Source organism: Capricornis sumatraensis, chromosome 3, assembly GCF_032405125.1.
Source record: "Capricornis sumatraensis isolate serow.1 chromosome 3, serow.2, whole genome shotgun sequence".
NCBI lineage: Eukaryota > Metazoa > Chordata > Mammalia > Artiodactyla > Bovidae > Capricornis > Capricornis sumatraensis.
In genome coordinates, this window is record NC_091071.1 from 157,204,003 (window position 1) to 157,227,740 (window position 23,738).

Genomic DNA, 23,738 nt, shown 5'->3' on the forward strand with positions numbered 1-23,738 from the left:
TTTAACTTCGAGTTATGTTTGGGTATTAAGACATATTCCTTTCCCTCTTACTGGGCTTTCCCATCTCCAAACCCCTGCCCCTCCTTGCCTACTCTTGTGCATTCCCTTGACCAGATGAATTTTGGGATCAGTTGTCAAATTTCATAGAAAATAAATCTACAGGTTTGGATTGAGACACTGAATTTATAGATGACTTAAAAAAAGAAAAACCCAAATTCCTTTATAACACATACCTTTCTCATTCAGGTACATTTACCCTTCCATATTCTTTTCTCTTTTTGGTTTAAGTCTTGTACTTCCTGTGTTAGAATGATTCCCAGAAAGATTATGATTATTAAAATACCCCTTTCCTCATGTCATTTTCCAATTAATTCTCATGCAGAGAGAAGGGACTTACTATTAGTAAGTCTGATTTATAGAAAGATTTTTCAACCAAATTCTCCTCAAAGAATAGTTTCTCAGTTGATTATTATACTTGACAATCATACTGTCTATAAACTTTGTCAGCTCTTGATATTTGTAAATCTCATTCCTTTTTCCTTTTTAGTGTGTTCATTAGGACCTGCAGAGCAAGGCTGGACAGTAGGAGTAAAGGCAGGTATAAATCGTTTCTAACCTTAAGGGGAAGGTGTCTAAGGTTTACTACTAATTACTGCTTGCTTATTAGATCTCTCATTACGTACACCTTTATGCCATTAAGGCATTTTTTTCTATTCTTAGGTGGCCAAGAGTACCCCATCTGGAAATAAGAAATCAGGACTGACTTTTCTCATATGCTTTGTGTACATCCATAGACATCATTGATTTTTCTCCTTGAACTCATGTCTGCTCAGTTAATTGTATTATTATTATAAAATCTCAATACCTCTCTGTTGACAAACTCCTTATCTGTATTCCAGGAAGAAACCCTACTTGGATAGGGTGGATTATTATTTCAACACACTGCTGAATATAACCTGCTAATAATATTTTATTTAAGATTTGTATATTTCTTTTGAATAACCTACAGCTTCCTTATCTTTTTTTTATTCTCCTAGTTCAGTTTTAGTAATAAGGTTATGTAGCCTCCTAAGGTAGGCTTCCCTGGCAGCTCAGAGGTTAAAGCGTCTGCCCGTAATGCAGGAGAGCTGGGTTCGATCCCTGGGTCGGGAAGATTCCCCTGGAGAAGGAAATGGCAACCCACTCCAGTATTCTTGCCTGGAGAATCCCATGGACGGAGGAACCTGATGGGCTACAGTCCACGGGGTCGCAAAGAGTTATTTCTCAAGAACAATTTATGTATTTTGATTTCTGGTTCAAAGTTCCCAGTATAACTTTCAATTTTAATTTGTTGTGTTAATTCAGATCTTTAGTATCCTTTTTTATTGAGTACATATATCAGTACATATGTGAGGGCTTTCTGTAACAATGGAGTTCCCTATTTCTCCTTGTACTTCCAATCATTTTCCTTTATGTGTTGTTATGTCACAATAATGATATAATTTCTCAATGAAATACCACTGGTGTTTAATGATTGTCTATGCAAATTCTGACATTAATTCTGCTACTGTCAACAATTAGCTTTTAGTCTCATTCTCAGAAATTTTAAAAAAGTATTAATAAATAACATTCAGAAAAACATGTATTAATATCCATACCTTTCAAAAATTAAATGCTAGTTACTAAAATCTAAGGTACAGACTACCATTAAATATATATTTTGGTATTTTAGCTGTTCTAAATCACAATATGGACTACATTCCAAAAAATATATAAAAAGAGGAAAAAGTCTCTGCAGCCTGACTACTATGGATTAAATGTGACACTATAATAAATGCTACCTTTTGAAGGCAGTTCTCAAGATGGCCCACGGTGACCGTGGTACGTTTTAAATCTTGTGTGGTCCCCTCACTTATCAGGGTGACATTACTCCAACAAAATAAGGAAGTGACAATATGTGATTTTCAAGGCTGGATCATAAAGGCACTGCAGGTTCTGCCTGGTCTCTTGGATCACTCACTCTAGGCAAAGTTAGCCACCAGGATACAAGGACAATCAAACAACCATGTCTGGTAAAACCCACATGGAGAGAATCTAACACCCGCTAAGTTTGGTTAACAGCCAAAACAGACTTTCCAGTCATGTGGAAAAAGGTGCATACCAATAGTATTTTCCAGTCCTGACAACATTAGATAACTGAAGCCCCAGCTGACATCTTAACATAACCTCATTAAAGATTCCAAGCCACAACTCAATCAAGCCCCTCCTGAATCCCCAACCCAAAGAAACCACAAAAGATAATGAATTGTTAGTGGCTGTTTTACAACATGAAGCTGAGATTTGTTATGTAGCATTAAATAAAAAATACTCTATTTTACTGAACTCATAAAGAAATAATATTTGAAGAGACCAGCTTCCTTCAGTAATTATTAAATACTTTTAACTATCTTCTCTAATATGTGAAGATTTTTGCAAAATAAATGCCTAATAAAACTTATGCAGCAGACTGTAAGCACACAGTGTGAATGTGAGTCATGAGCCTTTTCACCATTGCCTGGTTCGAGATGCAAGCAGAGGTTTTAGAGCCATAGAAATGGCATTTTACATATGCCACTTATGCTCAGGATTCTGGTTTGACACAGCTAAAATTTAAAATATTAGAGCAATTTTCTACTTAATTTTTCCTTCTACCTAAATCACTTCTTGTTAGCCTCAATGATCCCAACCAGACAGGGAAGGAGAAAAGCCACTAAAAAACCCACTAAAATTACTAGCCATTCCAATAACGGTTTAAGAAAACCCATTTATGATTTTGTTTATCCTATTATTTTTACCAGCTCTTTATAAAGTAGGACTCTGAAAACCAAATCTAGTATTTATTAAGTAGCTTGTTTGTTTAAAATACATTATCCATGATAGCTCCAGACTAAAACATCTAAGCTGTTAAGAGATAATTCACTTCTACCTGCCTGAAAAGCTTTACAATGTTTGGGTAAGGTACTCAATACTTACTTGAAATCAATATTCTTAGGATTCAATCACATATAATTTTGTGTTTCGAAATTAACATTTTTCCCGAAGTAATACATAATACACACCTGGAAATTTACGAGAGCAAAACCTCTTGGCTTAGCCACTGACTTAAAACACTAAGGTTTCAAAATATTTCTCTGAAGCATCATCACGTAAAAATAGTCATCTCTCAACCATATTATCATCACATAAAGGGAATATGAAGATTAGTACTAAAATAGGCCTACAATTTAATTGCTCATTTCAAATTTAAAACTTCCAATGTTCACCTGCATCTGAAAATTCATTTTCACTTAAGTATAAATATGGCAGTAACTTTACATCTTTTCAAATAATTATTATCTTTCACTTAAACTTAATTTTAAAATATCACATGATCCACATTTCAACTCCAACCTACTCATTAAATATATGGGAAAAGACTAACTGAATATAATTCAATCAAATCATGACTTAATGGGAGAAAAAAGCAATAAAAAGTATATTTTTATAGTTACTCTAAAAAAAGAAAGTTGACACTATCAAGATAGTGTAAAATTACCAAAGGGACAGACAGAAAGTAAGGAAACAGTGCGAGTGTGTAGAAATACATACATATGGCCAACTGATTTTATTTTTTCTAAATAAAGGGGCTAAAGTAATTCAATGAGAAAAGAATAGTTAGTGCTTTTGACAAATGATGCTGAATGAACAAGTGAATATATGTGGGTAGAGGAAATAATTCTTAATCCTACCTATAACCATACCAAAAAAATTAACTTGAAATTGATCATACATCTAAATGTAAAAAGCTAATTATAGAAGAAAAAGTAGAAGAAAATCTTTGAAACCACACAACAGCCAATAATTTCTTAGACTATCAAAAGCACAAACCATAAAACAGTGGCTACTGGACTTTGTCAATATTAAAAAGTTCTGCTCTTAGTAAAATTAAGAAAATAAAACGGCAAATAACAGACTGTGAGAAAATATTCATAGCACATAGAAGTGACAAAGGATCTGTATCCACACCTTATAAAGAATTTTTAAACAACCCAATAAAGTTATACAAACAAAAAACTCATCAAATAAGACACATTAAGTGGCACATGAATTAACAAAAAAATGGTCATCACCACTAGCAATCAAGGTAAGAAATTAAATCCACAATGAATAGGTGTAATTGCACACTAGCTAAAATGGCTGAAATATAAAAGACTGAGAATATTAGACTTTAGAGAGGATGTGGGGCAACCAGAGCTCTCCTACACTGTTGGTAGAAATGGAAAAAGTAAAATCACTCCAGGATGCAGCCTGGTAGCTCGGTGGTCTGTGATGACCTAGAAGGGTGGGATGGGGATGGGAGAGAGGCTTAATCAAGGGGTAGGGGATCTACGTACACATACAGCTGATTCATGCTATGCTGCAGAAATGACACAACACTGTAAAGCAATTAATACTCCTCAATTAAAAAAATAATCATTTTTTAAAAATGGATTTGCAAAAGCACAGTAATGCAAAGTGCAAAAGAAAAAAAAATTAAACATACAGCTCTATTCACTACAATCTAAATTCAACCCAACAATCGAAATGCCTATCAAGAGGTGAGTGGATAAAGAAACCATAACAGATCCATGTAGCAGAGTATCACTCAGCAATAAAAATAAACTACTGAAAACTATACCCTCAACAACATGGATTAATCTTAAAATACTAGACTTTGTAAAAGAAGCTGGACAAAAGTGATATGTATCATGTGGTTCCAATTATATGAAATTCTAGAAAGCCAAAACTAATTTACAGTGATACAAAGCAGACAACTGGCTGCCTGGGTCTGGAGATACTGTGAGGGAAATGACTGAAACAGAGTATAAAAATTTGGGGAAGATACTCTATGGGGGCTTCCCTGCTGGCTCAGTGGTAAAGAATCCAACTGCCAGGAAACGTGTGTTCCATCCCTGGGTGAGGAATATGTCCTGAAGAAGCAAACGGCAAACCATTTCAGTACTCTTGTCTGAAAATTTCCATGGACAGAGGACCCCAGCAGGCTACAGTACACAGGGTCGCAAAAGAGTTGGACACAACTTAGTGACTGAACAACAAAATAATATTCTGTATCTTGATTCAGTGATGCTTGTTACAGAGGTGACTATATCTGTTAAAACTCAAACTGTGAACTTAGATGGAGTTATGTTTTACTATATAAAACGTACTATTTCAACAAAGTTGACTTAGAAAACCCAATGAAACATGACCCAAGAGTATATAACGTTCACAGTTTCATGGTTCCATGGTCCAATTTTATGCTATACTTTTTCTCCGATTATATTCTGAAAGGTTATTACTCAAATCCTTTTCAATAATAATTCTACATTAGGTTATTCAAACAAGAAAGACTCAAGTAACAACACAACAAGGTAAAATCCACACAACCAACTCATACCTCAAATGTGTATTTTTCTCTATTATTGAAGAGCATTAATATGGTCATCTGGAAAGTGGAGACTTGCAATATATGCTTCCGTGTATTAGAGCCAGTTACTTGTGCGCCTCCAACACCAACTTCAGATCCATCTTCCTGTTTAATTTTTAAACATAAAAATAGAACCAAGATATAATTATCTTCTGATAACTTAATCAGTATGTTTGTGAAATAAGCTCTGCAATGCCCAAACCCGCCTTAACAAAATGACAGGACTCATTCCTACATAAAAAAGAAATGTTACTTTAAAAGTGTATATGTATATATGTGTGTGTAAACACACACACAGTCTTTATTTGGGACCGTCCCATTTTTTCCTATTATGAACACGCTAATTTATCTGAACAAGTAATGAATCAATAATTCCTTTTATTTATAGCTAAAATTTACGGTAATAGGACACACAAGGATAATACTGGACTTTAAGATACCGCTGCTATTATACTGCAGCCCAAAGTAGTAGGGTGAGGTTTCTTTTTACATGGTCTGATCACTGTAAGAGATTAAATAATAGCAAAGGGTGGAGAGGGGGGAATCTCTGTCATCCTTAAAGCCTACTGCTGCTCTATGATTTAAAAGTACAAATTTAGTCCTCAATAATTAACATATGAATTATCTTTTCAAAACCTACTTATCTGTTTAATAAAACTGCAGAAGCTAACATGATTATTTAAGAAAAAAGCTTCTCCTTTAAAAGAGAAGCAATCAAGCAAGAATTAAAAGCTGAGTGAGTTAATATCCTTGACCCTCCCACTTACAGCTAAATAGACATATAACAGTCTTAAACGTAATTCAGCTGAATGAATTCTAAGGAATATTTCCCATTTCAATTAAATATAAAAAACTACAATATGTAGTTTTGTAACTGTAGGCATTTTCACAGTATTAAAAAAAAATCCTTTGGTGTTACAGTGACATATAAAAGTTAAGATTTTAATTAAAACGTTTAATGAAACTTACTTGCTGCCTAGATAACAACTTGGGTATTTTTTTCTTCAATGATTTTTTTAAAAGCTTTTTATTATTTTGCCATTTTAAGGCAAATGACTGTGATTTTATTTATACCGAGCAATGAAAAGTAAATTAAAAGCTCACAATTTTACATTCAAAAAAGAAATAATTTTTTAAAAATGAAGGCAATTTACTAGTGTATTGCTAATTTTTAAATAATCACTTTGATAACATTTTGCACATTTCACAAATCTTAATTGTTAGCTTTCCTGATTTCAATTTATTGGAAATAAGGATTATAGGAAACTGAGAATTCTGAAAAGGGACTCATGGTTTTTGTATGCTCTCAAATCAATCTACATTTTATTATGCAATACTATCTCAAGTCTAATCTCATAAATAATGTAATTATATTACTTATTCCATAAGGAAGGCTACTGGCATAGTCTTCATAATGTCAAAGGAAGTTAGTAACTGAAGGAATAGAAGTAAAGAATCAAAGTTGACGTTTCCTTCTTCTAAATATTTGAAACAGGCAGGGACATAAGAGAAATAAATAATTTACCCAAATCAACATAACTAACTAATCATTTCTAAGTTATTAAATAAAAATATGCTCAAACTATTAATATTTACCTTTTTAACTGGTCCATAGAAGGTGGCATTGAGATCTGCAGAACCCATGTGATGCTGGAGTGTGAGCTGTCGACCACTGTGTTTGGCTAAGTAAAACCTTCGGCAAATCAAACCAGGTTTTTGAGAATTACCTAACTTATTTATTTGAAATTATAAACTTCCAATCTTTAACAAACATTTATGTAAGGGAGACTTCAAAAGCTAAACAAAATCTTAGAAATCAAGTTCAGTTCCAATTTTTTATAGAAAAGAAACAATAAATTAAGGGGTGGGGGAAAAGAGACAGAAAAAGACAGACCTAAGTTAGCTAGACAGTAAGTGATAAAGGTAGTACACTAAATACTTTCTACTGGTATATTTATTTGTCCTGGCTGCTGCTCAGCCACTGCAGTTCATAAGACAACCTTTCTCCATAATTAACCCCAAAACAATTCACCCCCAGCTAGTGGCAAATATCAACAATACAAAATATACTCCTAACTATGCACTAATGCCGAAGAAGGGTATTAGTATTCCTCTGAAAAGAGATTATGCAATTCATCCTTACATACTGAAAGCATAAAGGGTAAATAAGATTAAAAAATGGAGTATATTCCTCTTCAATCAGGGACACTACTAACTGCTACGATTCATCTCAATTCTGGACAATCTGTACTTAAAAATACAAAGTTTGATCTACATTTACCTTCTGAATATCTCAAAAGCGTGTCTTGGTGCTGGTGGGATGTTGCACTTTGGTGTGGCTGACTGAGTGGGCCAGTATCCTGTTGTGAGCACCCGGACTGTGAGATCAACACCACCTAAAGATACCTGTGGCAAAGAGAAGAAATTGTCCCCCCGCCAAGTTAGCTAGGAGGTGCTATCTATTGCCAAGCCACTGTGAGAGTTACAGTTATCAAAGTAGTTATCTCCAGGTCCAACAGCCAGCAAATAAAACACATCTTCTTAAAAGTTAGACTCATCCAATGTTTTCCTAATTTTAACTATGGCAAATTTTATTGCTTAAGATGTTTGCTTAGTCTTACTGGTGTCACTGAAATGTACAAAGTTTGCGGCCTTTAAGATTTTTTCCAGATAAAATGCCAAGGGGTCATACCAGTATCATTTTAGACAAAATTCTAGAATAATACCTTTCATCTCAGTTTTTAAGTACTCCTGCCATCTTAATACAGAAACAACATATTTCTAACATTTCAACTAAACTGACCAAAACTTTCAGATTTTCACACATAGCTCACATTCTACCAATCTTTGCACAGGATGCTAGGCCCAGTTCTACACAGTAGGTGCTCTCTAACTATCTGCATAATGTTTGACTGCCTCTATAAAATACATGCTAGCATTACTGTCACAATGAGGTTATTTTTTCCCTTTAAACAGATTTCTTAACAAGATAATTTTTAAAGAAAACAGTAACAAAGCACATCAACAGACATTATTAAAGGGGAAAAGCTCCAACACTCTGGCCACCTGATGTCAACAGCTGACTCACTGGAAAAGACCCTGATGCTGGCAAAGATTAAGGGCCAAAGGAGAAGGGGCAACAGAGGATGAAATGGCGGATAACATCACTAACTCAACGGACATGAGTTTAAGCAAATTCCAGGAGATAGTGGAGGACAGAGGAACCTGGAATGCTACCCTCCATGAGGTCGAAAATAGTCAGCTGAACAACAATCACTGTTCAGCTTTATCATTAAGATTCACAGCTTGTTCCATTTTTATGTATCCTGAATGATTCAGTGAAATTTTTAAAACAGAAAAACCAGTTTATAAATATCAAGACGTATTCCACACTTAGATTTCTTCATAAATATCTCTTAAATGAGTTACTCCATTATAAAGAATTGAACCCAGAAACCTTAGATGACACATAGGAAAGATCACAGCAAAGATGCTTAGATGATGAATGGAAGAGGCCTGAGAACTATTTACACGTTTGCAAGCAGGGAAGGGGCACCCAAATAACAATGTCTTTTATCTCTTTTTTCATATCCCCACATATCTTGCTCCCTAATCTTCCAAGTCTTTCTTCAAAAGGTCATATTTTAAAGGAGGCCTTCTCTGACCACTCTTCCTGGCTACAGTGATCCTCTACATCTCCTATCACCAGCTGAAGTGTTCTGTAGTTACTTGTTTACCATCAGGCCTCCCAGATTAAAAAGAGCTCCATCAAGGTAGGGATTCTTGTCTATTCTCTGCTGTATACCCAGTGCCTAGAACAATGCTTGGCACAGAAACAGTAAGCATACACACCGAGGAAACCAGAATTGAAAGAGACACATGTACCCCAATGTTCATCGCAGCACTGTTTATAATAGCCAGGACATGGAAACAACCTAGATGTCCATCAGCAGATGAATGGATAAGAAAGCTGTGGTCCATATACACAATGGAGTATTACTCAGCCATTAAAAAGAATACATCTGAATCAGTTCTAATGAGATGGATGAAACTGGAGCCGATTATACAGAGCAAAGTAAGCCAGAAAGAAAAACACCAATACAGTATACTGACACATATATATATATATATATGGAATTTAGAAAGATGGTAATGATGACCCTGTATGCGAGACAGCAAAAGAGACACAGATGTATAGAACGGACTTTTGGACTCTGAGGGAGAGGGAGAGGGTGGGATGATTTGGGAGAATGGCATTGAAACATGTATACTATCTTGTAAGAAACGAAGTGCCAGTCTATGTTCGATACAGGATACAGGATGCTTGGGGCTGGTGCATGGGGATGATCCAGAGAGATGATATGGGGTGGGAGGTGGGAGGGGGATTCAGGATTGGGAGCTTGTATATACCCGTGGTAGATTCATGTCAATGTATGGCAAAACCAATACAATACTGTAAAGTAAAATAAAGTAAAAATAAAAATAAAAAGAGAAAGAACCTCAAGAACTATTGCTCTAATGGTTTGGACCTTTTATTTCTAGCTATTGTAATAATATTTTTAAGCCATTCAGCTTATTTGCAAAGACACTACATGACAGAGACAAGTACACAAAGACAAGGTACTGGAAAAGTCTGTCTGGATATAATTTGTTGATATAAATGAACAGAAATATGACAGCAAGGTGGTTTTCCTGTCCTTATCCCCATGAAAAAAGTAAAACACAGGAAATAATGCACAAATACTTAAAATTTCCTTCAGCATAATAAATATGACTTGTCTAAATAAAGTATACAACAAGTATTCAGAATTTTAAGAAAGTACTTGTTATATGACTTCTGAAAGTAAACAGAAGTCATTCTATTTCAACAGGTCAAGAACCTTTAAGATAGTAACAGAAATATCTGAGGATTGGTGACATTTTAAAAGGGCTCCAAGATTTCAGAAAGTTCAAGATTTGTTTTGATTACTCTGTCACTTTTCATCAAATCTTTCTAATGAAAATATAGGCTTAGGAGACTTAAAGCTTAAGATTCTTAGTGTATAAACAATTACAAAATAGTGAGGAAATGCATGCAAATAATGGCTCTACAAAGTGGAAGCTGCAACAAGATCAGCAGATATATAACTCTGAGCATCTCGACAAGTACTCTACTTAAAGGGTTAACAAATTATGAAACGAATATTCCACCATAAAGTGCAGGATATATCTGAACAGTCAAAATGGAAGAAGAGAAAATGCACAAACTTCATAGAAAGAAACAGAATCTGATAAAATGATTGCGTTGAACAATCCCAATGCAAAAGAATCAGTTCAGTTCAGTCCAGTTGCTCAGTAGTGTCAGACTCTTTGCGACCCCATGGACTGCAGCACGCCAGGCCTCCCTGTCCATCACCAACTGCTGGAGTCCACCCAAACCCATGTCCATTGAGTCGATGATGCCATCCAACCATCTCATCCTGTCATCCCCTTCTCCTCCTGCCCTCAGTCTTTCCCAGCATCAGGATCTTTTCAAATGAGTCAGCTCTTTCCATCAAATGGCCAAGGTATTGGAGTTTCAGCTTCAACATCAGTCCTTCCAATGAATACCCAGGACTGATCTCCACAGAATGGTCAACAGTAAACAAAGATGGTAATTTTTCAATCAAAAGGCCTTCAACTATCACAGAAAAGGTACTTGGACACTTATAAAAAAAAAAACCTTAAGGTGAATGCAAAGTTGAAAAAGTTTAACAAAAAAGAAAAGAGAAAATCCTAAAGTTCATTATACCCCACTGAAATCTTTTCAAAAACTTCACTGGACTCAAAAGTCTTACTGTAAGTTGCAGCTCACTGCCTTCTGGCAATCACAATACAAAAGCACACTTACAACACACCAGCATCAGCGTTGCTCTACTCAGGTCACCCTTTACCAACCCTGAGGATGTCAGGCCCATTTATCCCGATCTTTCACATGAATAAGAATAATGAGGTACAAAAAGCTCAGGTAACAATTATAAGACAGTACCATCCTAGGGTAAAGAAAAAGTATTAAAACTCAGTAAGCTTGCCTAGGGAGCTTCCCCAGAGGCTCAGCAGTAAAGAATCTGCCTGCCAATGCAGGAGATGCAGGTTCAATCGCTGGGTCAGGAAGATCCCCGGGAGAAGGAAATAGCAACCCACCCCAGTATTCTTGCCTGAGAAAATCCCATGGACAGAGGAGCCTGGCTGGCTAGAGTCCACAGGGTCACAAAGAGTTAGACACGACTGAGCGACTAAGCAACAAGAAGTTTGCCTAAGCCTGGTATTCTTTCCATAATCTATAACAGTTATAACAGCCAAGTAACTCTATTTATTAAATATTCAGTGCATTCCTTCAAGTAGGGAGGATAAACTAAGTTGTTTAAGAATGAGAATATATTTTAAGATTAGAAAAGTTAGGAAAACAGGTTATATGGGGGAAATAATTTTTAAAGCCCTCACAGACAATACATATGTTGTCTCTAATGACATTTAAAGAAATGACACCAGCAATTCAGTTATCTAAATGGATGAAAATACCTATTACAAAACACTGTATATAAAAAACATTTACATAAGTAGAAATTAATGAAGAGTCTCACCCCAGTGGCCTGTAGATGTTGCCTGAACTCATCCATAGTTGTGTTTGAGATGCTCATATCCCTAAACATTCCTTCCAGTTTTGATGTGAATTGACATCCACATTCAGTCTGTAGAAGAAAAACACAAATATACACAAACAAATGATGGATTTTGTTATGAGGAAACATACAAACTCTTCCATGTTACTGCCATCCTTTCTCAATCTTTCTAATAGTTGTTTTACGCCTGTAGGCACCAACTTTAGTGGGATTAATAACCTACAAATTTTATTTTAAAATGCAAATTTCCAGACTCTCTCTGGGATTTCCATAAAGCCAACTGAAGGTGGGGCCCAGAACTCTCTGTTTTTAACAAGAAACACCCATATTAGGTGATATGGGTACCGGTGGCCTATGGATCACACTCTGTGAGTCTGTCATACTCCATTTACTGCTTTCCTTGTACTGATCCTCCCTCAGATTGCCATAAACGTATCTGCTTCACCAAGAGAAATTTCAGTACACTGTGAATGTCCCAGAACTTGAACAAATCTGAATACAACTTTCTCTTAAAAAAAAAGAAAGAAACCCCAAGTCCCTCAAAATCTAGCTTTGTTCATTTACAAAAACAAATATTTTAAATCAATTATTTCCCAATTATTTGTTTGTTGGTGCTCAATTATGTGATAAACATTAGCTAAGGGCACTCCGTTCCATCTTAAATACACCTTACCTTTAACTTAGAAATCATATTTTTTTCAGAGTCATCAGAAACACTTTTATTTGTAAGAAGTCTCCTTGCCAAGTGTTGCTTATAATAACGTTCAAATACATCTTTTTCTTGCATAAACCTAAAAAGGACCATTGCCTTATCCAATATTGTTTCTACTTCTTGTTCTGTTAGCTGCAAATCAATCAGAAGACAATTTAACAATTACACAGCTTTAATTCTACAAAAACAGCATCACAGTTCAGTTTTAAAACAACATTAATAACAAACATAAATATCTGGTTGACCAAGGTCAGAAAGGAGATCTAATGTGAGAAAATATGGCCCACTTCCTACAGCTCGCTCTTACATTCTGAACTAGTGCAACGTGAATCAGAAGTTGGAATGGCGCTCCACTCCCCAGTGGGCTAACTCTGAAAGGGAGAGGCTGATACATGGCTGGATTAAAGGATGACTGAGAATAGCTGAAATGAAATTTTAATCACATAAGAGAATTTTACAGTGCCCTTGCATTGTAAAACATATTGGACAAAATTTATATGAGCTCATTCAAAATTGAAATTGTTCAAAGAGAAGCATAACAATATGTTATATTTCCCAAAGCAAAAAGGTCTCTTGCCCCTAATCTTTTAAACAAGGGCAAGATGATACTGTGGCAGGTTGTATGCAGTTTATATTAAAAATTACGGAAGACTACTTAGATGTGTCTTTTCTATTCGGTATCCTTGGTAATCTTCCTCTTGTTTCTCTGCTATTACTACCTACTTGCTGCTTTACCCTTATGTCTCACAAATCCCAAGATGAAGTCAGCAAGACCAATTTACACATAATCCCAATCTGTTTATTTTGATTTCTGTGCTATAGTGCACTTCCAAGGTCCCACATATATTATAAATACTTGAAACTGAGCTTCCATATATGTTGTCAAACTATTTTCTGATACTTATTCTAGACTAGGCCTTCAAATTCTTGACACTCAAGTACTACTGGATACATAACCTCCAGAACCAGGTAAGAGTAAGCAATATTCTATGTGCAATGCATAACTGTCTTCTAGTTTATTATCTCTTGTAACATACATAACCCTTACAATCTAAAGTTTATGGCTGTGTGGTTGTTTCTGATGCCAATGACACATTACATGAAATGTCAAAGTACTTTTGACCACTTCAAGCACTTAAAACAATCCTTTCAAATATCACAGTGCACATTTAAGCATAGCAAAAGTGAAAAGTCAAAGCGTCAGTCACTTAGTCCTGTCCAACTCTTTGTGACACCATGGACTGTAGCCTGCCAGGTTCCTTTGTCCATGCAATTCTCCATACAAGAAATCTGGAGTAGGTTGCCATTCCCTTCTCCAGAGGATCTTCCCAACCCAGGAATCGAACCTGGGTATTCCACAATGGAGGTAGACTGTTTACTTTCTGAGCCATCAAGGAAGCCCAAGCATAGCAAAAGACTGTTTAATTTTATATATACAAAATTGTCTAATCTTATATTTTATTTCCTAATGTTACATCTACAAATAAAACTTAATGTACTTTCAAATGCTTTAACACTTACCCCTTTGACTCCCTTTTTCAGCTTATCATCAATAAATAATGAGAGGTATTCAGGGGACCTGGAGTTGAGGTTGAGAAAATACTCAAAGTCACCCGCAATAGTCTGTTTAAAGAGCCTGTCGTTATTGAACGATTCCTGGAGGAAGCGATCAAACCTACTCTTCAGATCCAACAAGCCCTTCCAAATAAAAAAAGAAAAAAGAAACTTAGGATACATGTTAATTTTTCTATAAACAATACATGTGTAACTACACATTTATTTTTGACTTTGCTAGTAATAAATGTGTGCATTCAGTGTTAAACTTACAGATTCTATGTTGTTATTTTTAAGCCTATATCTAAGCCTGTATTAAAAACATCAGTGGTGAGAAAAGTATTCTATCTTCCATTTATGTATTACTTTACTAAAGATGAAACAAAGATCCTTTTCACCGTTTCTCCCTACCTTCCTCTATCTTGACTGAATGGGTGTGCCTGAGAAAATCAGCTTTAAAAATACACACAGAGAAAGCTGACTGCTGATACTAAAACATCAAAAATTTGAGAGCATAATATATTCGTAGTACTGTTTGAAAGCAAAATATCTTGAAACAAAAAGTCACTAAAACATTATTTTTTCTAACACATGAGGGTATATAAACACTAAGGCATACAAAGAAGAACGAACTTTCATTCTTGACACTATTTAAATAAGGTCTTCATCAGATAAGCTAATACATAAAAAGAAGTGGCTGAGTTTGGCTCCCTGATATAAACATACGTGCTTTCCAAAATTCCTGAAATATTTACGATAATTACACATATTAACCTACCACTGGAACAGCTCAGTCAAAATACATACTACATCACTTTGTAAAAGTGATCTTTTTAGCATGACAAAATTACTTTATGATAAAGAGAATCTTCCGTATTTACTTACCTGGATATAGTCTACCGGATTCTTTCCTTCTCCTTCCTCAGAAACAAGGGCTTTACCTTGTTCCCTCAAATAGGAACTCATACACTCACACATCGTTTTCAAACCATTTGGCACACGACTAAATAACTTGTACATGCAAGCAAGGTCTGCAATCAGAACGAACACACAAATTGGCCACATTAAAGATTAAGAAAAAAACCCTGAATATCTGCTCATGCTGATTTGTGATATTTAAAGAAGCTCCATTATGATAATTTGATGACCACATAAAAAAAACTACTCAAAACCAAAACTCCAGCAAAATAGGGGTGGGATGGGGGAAGCTAGTTAATGGTTGTTATTGCAACTTACAAAATATATCATACAGATGAGATACTAAGCATCAATAAATGGTTGTAGCAAGTTTTGGTTTGCATGGAAGAGATGTCCAAATAGCATAAGAAACAAAATCACAAAAAAGGAAAACTGAACTTTTGGGTCCCTATGTAATTTATCCAATATAATTCTAATTTAGAAACTAGTAACACAACAAAACAACTATCAAAAGAATAACTTTAAATTTGGTATGTCCAATTAAAAAAATAAATGTGGTTTAACTGACAGTTAATGTAATAAAGTAGAACTTTAAAAACCAAGAAGTCTTACAGATATTTTGAAGCATGTCTATCTCAAAAGTTCAATGCCAATAGTGGCAAGAAATAAATTTCATTACACACCATGGTAAAATTCATGTGAAACTTACAGTATAAACTCCTATGTTTTAGTATTTTCCTTGGAGCAATCCCTAATATTTTTCAGGAGATGATCTAAGCCAATATCTGTATTTGAAAAACTGGCTTTTCTCACTACATTGTTTTTATTTAGAATGAAAACTCTAAACTGCCTTTTACAGAAATAAAAGGTGGAGTTAAGATACTGCTTTCCCGTATGTCTAATGTATCTCTGAAATAAGAACTTACTGGAAGAGTACAATGTCAAAACTTAACAATAATATAAAAAAAGGTTTTATAACTGAGAACTTTTAAAAATGGAGTTAGAACAGCACTTTCTAGATCAGGGGCTGTTTTCTGTAAAGCATCAGACAGTAAATGTTTTAAACCATGGATCATATATGGTTTTTGTTGCAACTACTCAATGTTGCCACTGTAGCCAGAAAGAAGCCATGGCTAATACATAAATGAATGGTCATGACTGTACTCCAATGAAACTTGATTTATAGACACTGAGATCTAAAACTTATATAATTTTCATGTGTAACGAAATATTACTCTTTTGACTTTCTTTCCAGCCTAACTGGTAGTGGGCCAGATCTGAGACAGGCTATAATTTGCCCACCTTGTCTGTATTTATAAGAGCAATTTAGATCCTAAAAATACATGGATGCAACTTTTATAAAAAGGGCTTCAAAATTTGTTTCAATGACTTTCAAAAGCCAAGTTTTTGGACAAAGTATTCTCATCAACAATATATATCCAAAATAATCTACACAGAGCAAATCTTATAGTTTCTCACATTTGGTATAAATTATAACCAAGTTGCCCATGTTAAAAATATATATTACAAGTGCAACAGAAATTTATGGATATGTACTATAGTAAGCTTTTGTTATCAAATACCTCTAACAAAATAGTTTCCAACTTTGTCTTCTTTGTTCCTATGCTGTTATAGTTTTGTTTATATGTTATATATTTAACTGTATATAAACTAATAAAAGTTCTTATATGTAATCCACTGTAAATAAATGGATGGCATAGTGGAGAAAGTGAAAGAGAAGAAAAATTATGTGGCAAGCAATTAAATATTATTTGTTTACACTGAAACAATAAAATGATACTATCTGAACTTAATTTCATAGCACCACATGCATTTCATTATCAATCCAACTAATCCTCCACTCATGGTGGGAAAAAAAACTTTCACTTTCTGATCTATAAGACATTTGGCTTCATAATGGTGAAGTTGCATCTCTGACATATTCTTGACATACTGTTCAAGAGCAGGTCCTAGCATAATGAAGACATTTTGCAATTAGGTTTCTAGTGGAAAACCAGCAAAACTGAAGACATGATTTTTAAATTTAATTTAGCATCACAGAAAGCTGCTTACTTGCTGAGAACATTAAGCACTAAATAGAAACTATGGTAAGTGGCTATTCTGATACTCTATCATTTAGGTGCTTATTAAGCAGTTGCCATGTGTTAGATATACTTAATAGCCTTTAACACAAGTCTCCATGCAGGCTACCGATACTATAGTTCAGGTGTGCTCAATAATCTCTCCATCAAACATTTCCTAGCCTCTTAATCTTCAAACCCATTTAATCTCCCCACTCTTAGCCACCCCCACCAAACATGAATAAGAAGAAAGCATTAACTCAGTAACTAAACAATATATTAGAAAATTGATTCTCATCCTGTTTAAGTAAGGAAAATTGCTTTTCATAAAGTCCTAATCTGCCAGAGATCATTAAGATTGGGGTCATCAAACTACAGCCCATGGAACAAGTACAGGCCACTGCTTGTTACTATACAGTTCACAAAATAAGAATGCTTTTCACATTTTAAATGGTTAAAAATAAAAATCAAAGTTTTATAGGAATACAAGTTTATTCATTTATGTTACTGTCTATGCCTACTTTCTATTATAGCAGAGATGGGTAGTTTACTGAATGGTCCACACCCCTAAAATATTTCTTTTAGAAAAAAAATTTTGCCAATCCCTGACTTTGACAATGGGCATCCAGGAGTAGCTTATTTTGGAAAATATCCTTTAAAATGACTTTTGTTTTGCTTTTACAGAAAAGCTTTATCGGAGGGTGTTTTAAAAAGTAACTTCTCTGCTTAATAAAGACAACAAATTTACATACAACTTTTCTGGAACTTAAAACGTATACAGAAACATAATCATCTAAAAATACAAGGCAAAGATTCCACTAGAGGAAGAATGGAACAACCTCTCTTCCCACCATCTTTCTTTTCCCTTCTCTTTTAAATTATTAACTTAAAAAACTGTTTCACTCTCTATCTAGGGAGTCAAGGTAGGGTCATAAGTCATAGACAGTATGTATTTCTTTCATAAGTAGGTGGCTAAAATGTCGCTAAGACTTCACCCAGCACCAGATTTACTTTTTAATACCATGTGCTCTGTGTGCTCATCTGCTCAGTCGTGCCTGACTCTTTCCAACCCCACAGACAGTCCACCAGGATACTCTGTCCATGGGATCTTCCCTGACGCCGGGACTGAATCCACATCTCTTGCGTCCCCTGCACTGGCAGGCAGATTCTTTACCATTAGCACTATCTAGGAAGCCCTTTTAATACTGTATCAGTGACTTAGCAAGTCATAGTTTTAATGCAAAGCTTCAGAAATTAAGAATGAGGACATGACTGTTTTTCAAAATTTGTCCCAGGGTATTCATCAAAAAGTATCACTTCAGAAAAATAAGGTAAATAGTCAAAAAGAGAGTAAATGTTAGTTATCTCCAAAATGTTTACTTGTAAACAATACTCCTTTCTCCTTTTTCAGTCTATAACTTGAGTTCCTCTAAACACGTCGACATGCAAGACACGTAAATTTTTGCATTTTGGTTCCCTTATCACAACTAACTCCCCAAAGGAATGCATACAAAAATTTAAGACTGGAACTTCAGACTGTGGAGAGTGTGGATGAAAAAAAGAGTCTAAATGCTCTGGCATATAAAAATAAAGTAAGGAGCAGGTCAGGAGCTCACCGGCCTCATGAACATTATCAGGCTTATCTTCTGGGTTAAGAAAAACACAAAGTGAGCAGACTGAAGAGAGAAAAAAGCAGCTATTCAATTCACTAGCAACATCTAGAAACCTTATTAAGTGTAAAGCTTTACTGTAAAATTCTATCAAAGTACCAACAGTGATAAAGTAATCAAACATAATGACTTCTTAAAAACTGATATTCATAATCTTCAATAGAAAAAAAAAAACAAAACCAACAAACCGAGAACCTGGCAGACCTACAAGAATTTAATTGTTTTTCAATTGCTAACACTTACCTTCTGTCTTGCCATTTTTCAACATATGTACTAGCCCCGAATTCTCCATTTCTACTATAGTTTTCATGTGCTTGGAAATGAGTTCCCTCTCAACCACCTTTACAATCGGCTCTTCGGTTGATTTGTCAAGGCAGTGCATCACTCGTTCTATTTCTTCATTAATTCTAGCTTCTACTTTCTTTATATATACTGAAGCACTGTTTTCTGCTAGAAATTTCTGGCTTTCCATCTGCAAACAAAAAGCATGATTTTTTTTCTTTTTTAAACAAAGCAGCAAAATGTGCTTCTGCTTTCAACTGGGTTTCTACAGTGTTTCTCATAAACCAAACTAAATATCCCAAGCACTATTAACATTTTATATACTGTCTATATATACTCCTATCATAAGCATGGTATCCTTTAAAGCATTACATACAACTAAATTAATACATTATCCTTAAGTAGCATTTTTCAAACTTTGCCAGTGTATTCCGAATAGCAGAAAAAGCAAGCACATGCCAGTAAAAGTTGAAACTACAGAATGAAGCATCTGACCCCAAGTGAGAGCGAAAAATTCTTCTTTGTTTTAATGTAAAATTATGCCTAAAAAGATTCATCCTATTTATCACACAGTTTTGCTGGCATACTGGAAGTTACTAAAGTCCTCCTGCCACCCTATTCCCACTCTCAAAGGAATATATATAAAGTCTGAGAAAGAGCTTTTCAATAACTATCAATCTTGTCTGCTAATACCAGTCTTACAGAGAAATCTCAGTAAGTTTTAAATGCTGACCCTACTAACTTTAACCTCATAGTAAAATTAACAAATATATCTAAGAATTACATAATATTAGACATGTTAATATAAATGATATACAAATTTAATAGTATTTTCCATTCTCTTAATAAAAAGTAGTTTGAAATAATTAAAGTTTTTAAGAATACACATTATCACACCAAACAAAAATCATGGTGAGACAACCACTTCACTATTACATTAATACATATATCACTGTAATATATTTTGGAAACTCAGAGGTTAAAGCATCCGCCTCTAATACAGAAGACCTGGGTTCAATCCCTGGGTTGGGAAGATCCCCTGGAGAAGGAAATGGCAACCCACTCCAGTATTCTTGCCTGGAGAATCCCATGGACGGAGGAGCCTGGTGGGCTACAGTCCATGGGGTCGCAAAGAGTCAGACACAACTGAGCGACTTAACAATTTTCTACTTTATTTCTACACTGTAATGAAAGAAATTAAAACAAATGCAAATGTAAAAACACTGTCAAAAATATCCAGAACTAGTTGTTGCATTATTAGAAAATAAAGACTGTTTCCTACATCACAAAATTAGTATTTCATAAAGCATGGTTCAGGCTCACCAGTACAGGCCATAAAAATATTCCTGATATCAGGTTACAAACTGATTTTTAAAAACCGTGGCGGGGGTGGTGGTAGGGTGATGTGGGCAGCAGTGTGCAAGTATGTTTTTTTTGTTTATTGGTAAGTGACAGCAAAATTTCAGGAGTCCCACATTTACATACATCCAATGGCTCTTAATGCTGGGAGGGGATTGGGGGCAGGAGGAGAAGGGGATGACAAAGGATGAGATGGCTGGGGGCATCACTGACTTGATGGACGTGAGTCTGGGTGAACTCTGGGAGATGGTGATGAATAAGGCGGCCTAGCGTGCTATGATTTATGGGGTCGCAGAGTCAGACACGACTGAGCCACTGAACTGAACTGAACTGAATGGCTCTTAAAAATGACCTATTGTAGAGTAACTGTAACTTTCTGCTTATTTTTAAAAAGCTTATTACTGAAATTGAACAGTAAAGTTTTAACTGAGTCTACTTCAGCAGTACTACAAAGCTCCTACTACAAACTGCTCAGATGGTTGAGGCTTTCAGGAAGAATACCCAATTACCATGACTCTGTAAAGACTGTCTCGTGTGTCACGGTACTCAGTCATTGTTATTTCATTACAAATCAGTACTAGTTTATCCTTACTTTTGGCCATTCAGTTGGTTTGGGGTTGTAGATACAGCTGCAAATTTGTATCTTATAATTTCCTCATCAATAGATTTTAACACAAATATATGCACTATGGGATCATACCTATTATCTAATCTATATTTACTAGTAAATTACCAAAAGCCTGAATAATGAGACTTCATCGGTGATGTACTGCCTGTGAATTTATGGCAAACATAAATATTATAAAACGTAAGGTTACTCCTTAGTTTATATGTTTTATAAACATATAAACATAAAATTTGTTAAAGATTTTTTTTTTGGTGGGGACCATTTTTAAAGGTTTAATTAAATTCGTTAACAACACTGTTTCTGTTTTATGTTTTGTTTTTTGGCAGAGAGGCACGTGGGATATCAGCTGCCTGACCAGTGACTGAACCCACATCCCTGCACTGGAAGGCGAAGTCCTAATCACCCCATTAGGGAAATGCATATGCATATAATTTTTAAAAATCATAAAACAACAAAATCCTATAAAGCAATTATCCTTCAATTAAAAAATAAAATTTTTAAAAATTATATGTCTAAGTCCAACCTCTTCAATTTATTTTCAATAAACTCGTTCACTGGAATATGAGCATGTAGGGTTGGTGTGCTGAAGGGTATAAAATTTGCACTCATTTCCCCAATGGGCCTCAGGACAATAAAGGTCAAAATGTTTAAATTAGTAACTATATATGGTAATCTTAAGAACATCTTCGGTTCAGTTCAGTTGCTCAGTCGTGTCCGACTCTTTGCAACCCCATGAATCGCAGCACGCCAGGCCTCCCTGTCCATCACCAACTCCCGGAGTTCACTCAGACTCACGTCCATCGAGTCAGTGATGCCATCCAGCCATCTCATCCTCTGTCGTCCCCTTCTCCTCCTGCCCACAATCCCTCCCAGCATCAGAGTCTTTTCCAATGAGTCAACTCTTCACATGAGGTGGCCAAAGTACTGGAGTTTCAGCTTTAGCATCATTCCTTCCAAAGAAATCCCAGGGTTGATCTCCTTCATAATGGACTGGTTGGAGCTCCTTGCAGTCCAAGGGACTCTCAAGAGTCTTCTCCAACACCACAGTTCAAAAGCATCAATTCTTCGGGGCTCAGCCTTCTTCACAGTCCAACTCTCACATCCATACATGACCACAGGAAAAACCATAGCCTTGACTAGACGGACCTTAGTCAGCAAAGTAATGTCTCTGCTTTTGAATACACTATCTAGGTTGGTCATAACTTTTCAGTATGTATTTATATCTTAAAAAAATAAATATATAAGTTATTTATATCTTATAACTGATTACCTGAAAAAACTCTGCAGACATTTCCAAAAAAGGAGCCTCAAAATCTTCTTCATAGACTGATCGTCCTTCGAGACCTAATATCATTAACATCTGGCAAGCATTTCTTATAGCGCCTCTGTCAAAAGAAGTTAAACCACTTGATAGTAAAAACACACTCAAAAGTCATGTGAAACATGCAATAGAAGTAGCCAGAAAGACTTTCAGAACAACTTTAACAAAAGTGCTCAATCTCCCATAAGCAATCGATTTAAAACATAAGGATTTAGAACAATTTTAATTGGAAAGCACACTGTATAGTTATTTATCTCAAGTTGTTCTCATGCTGTTGTAACTTAGAATATGACTTAACAAAAGGGGTACAAGTTCTCGGTCGTTTTAGACCATGTTCGACATTTTTTTCTTCACATATATTAAAAATAAATGCTAACCAAAAGCCCCTTCAAAAAAAGACAAAGAGACAAACATGGTATCAAACAGAAGAAAGAAAAAGAACAAAATGTCAGCGTTAAAAAATACACAAAAAAATAAAAAAGACGATTAATGGTTGATTTGCTTCTTAAAGATATATTCAACAAAAGCTTAGGATGGTTTCTTCTAAAAACAAATGTGTGCTTTTCAGTTAAAATCTAGCTAACTTTGCTAACTGTGATATAAGGTTTTTGAGTATTTTTATATAACATGCTGCTGCTAGACAAACTTAAAATTAAGACAGTGAATCAATTCTCAAGATATAACCACTAGAAACTGAAACCCAAAGAGTAGAAAGACTGTCATACCGGTCTACGACTTCTCCTTTCCGCTCCCTGGCAATCATATCCAATAGCGTTTGCCGGAGATGATCCCTAATACACCCATAGCGTACAACTTGATCTCGGAAAATAATTAATCCCAAATTGTAGACATTCTCCACATTATTTTGTTGTACATATACACGGTCCTGCAGTTAAAAGAAAATCATAATATAAACATTAGTACAACTCTTGCGTACATAAAAATAATCATTTTGCGTTATAAAAACAAAGGAAATAAAATTTCAAAAGTGGTCAATTTTCAGGTGAGAAACACTCCAGGCAGCATGGAATTTTCTAGTACCTCCCAAGTTACATAAAAGTTATTCATAGTTAAGTATTTACTATTTACAATGGCTACTGAAGCAATG

At 35.1% G+C, this 23,738-nt stretch overlaps 1 protein-coding gene across 2 annotated transcripts in view; it reads right to left on the bottom strand.

Moving 5' to 3' along the window:
* Positions 1-23,738, bottom strand: part of CUL3 (cullin 3) — a 105,701-nt gene that overhangs the window by 8,684 nt on the left and 73,279 nt on the right. For both annotated transcript variants that reach the window (XM_068967170.1, XM_068967171.1), the window contains 10 exons: positions 23,356-23,516; positions 22,580-22,694; positions 19,284-19,512; positions 15,257-15,402; positions 14,339-14,515; positions 12,779-12,949; positions 12,067-12,174; positions 7,746-7,870; positions 7,061-7,157; positions 5,435-5,569 (listed from right to left, as the gene is read on the bottom strand). In XM_068967170.1, the coding sequence (XP_068823271.1) occupies positions 5,435-5,569; positions 7,061-7,157; positions 7,746-7,870; positions 12,067-12,174; positions 12,779-12,949; positions 14,339-14,515; positions 15,257-15,402; positions 19,284-19,512; positions 22,580-22,694; positions 23,356-23,516 (1,464 nt within the window). The remainder of the gene's footprint in view (positions 1-5,434; positions 5,570-7,060; positions 7,158-7,745; positions 7,871-12,066; positions 12,175-12,778; positions 12,950-14,338; positions 14,516-15,256; positions 15,403-19,283; positions 19,513-22,579; positions 22,695-23,355; positions 23,517-23,738) is intronic.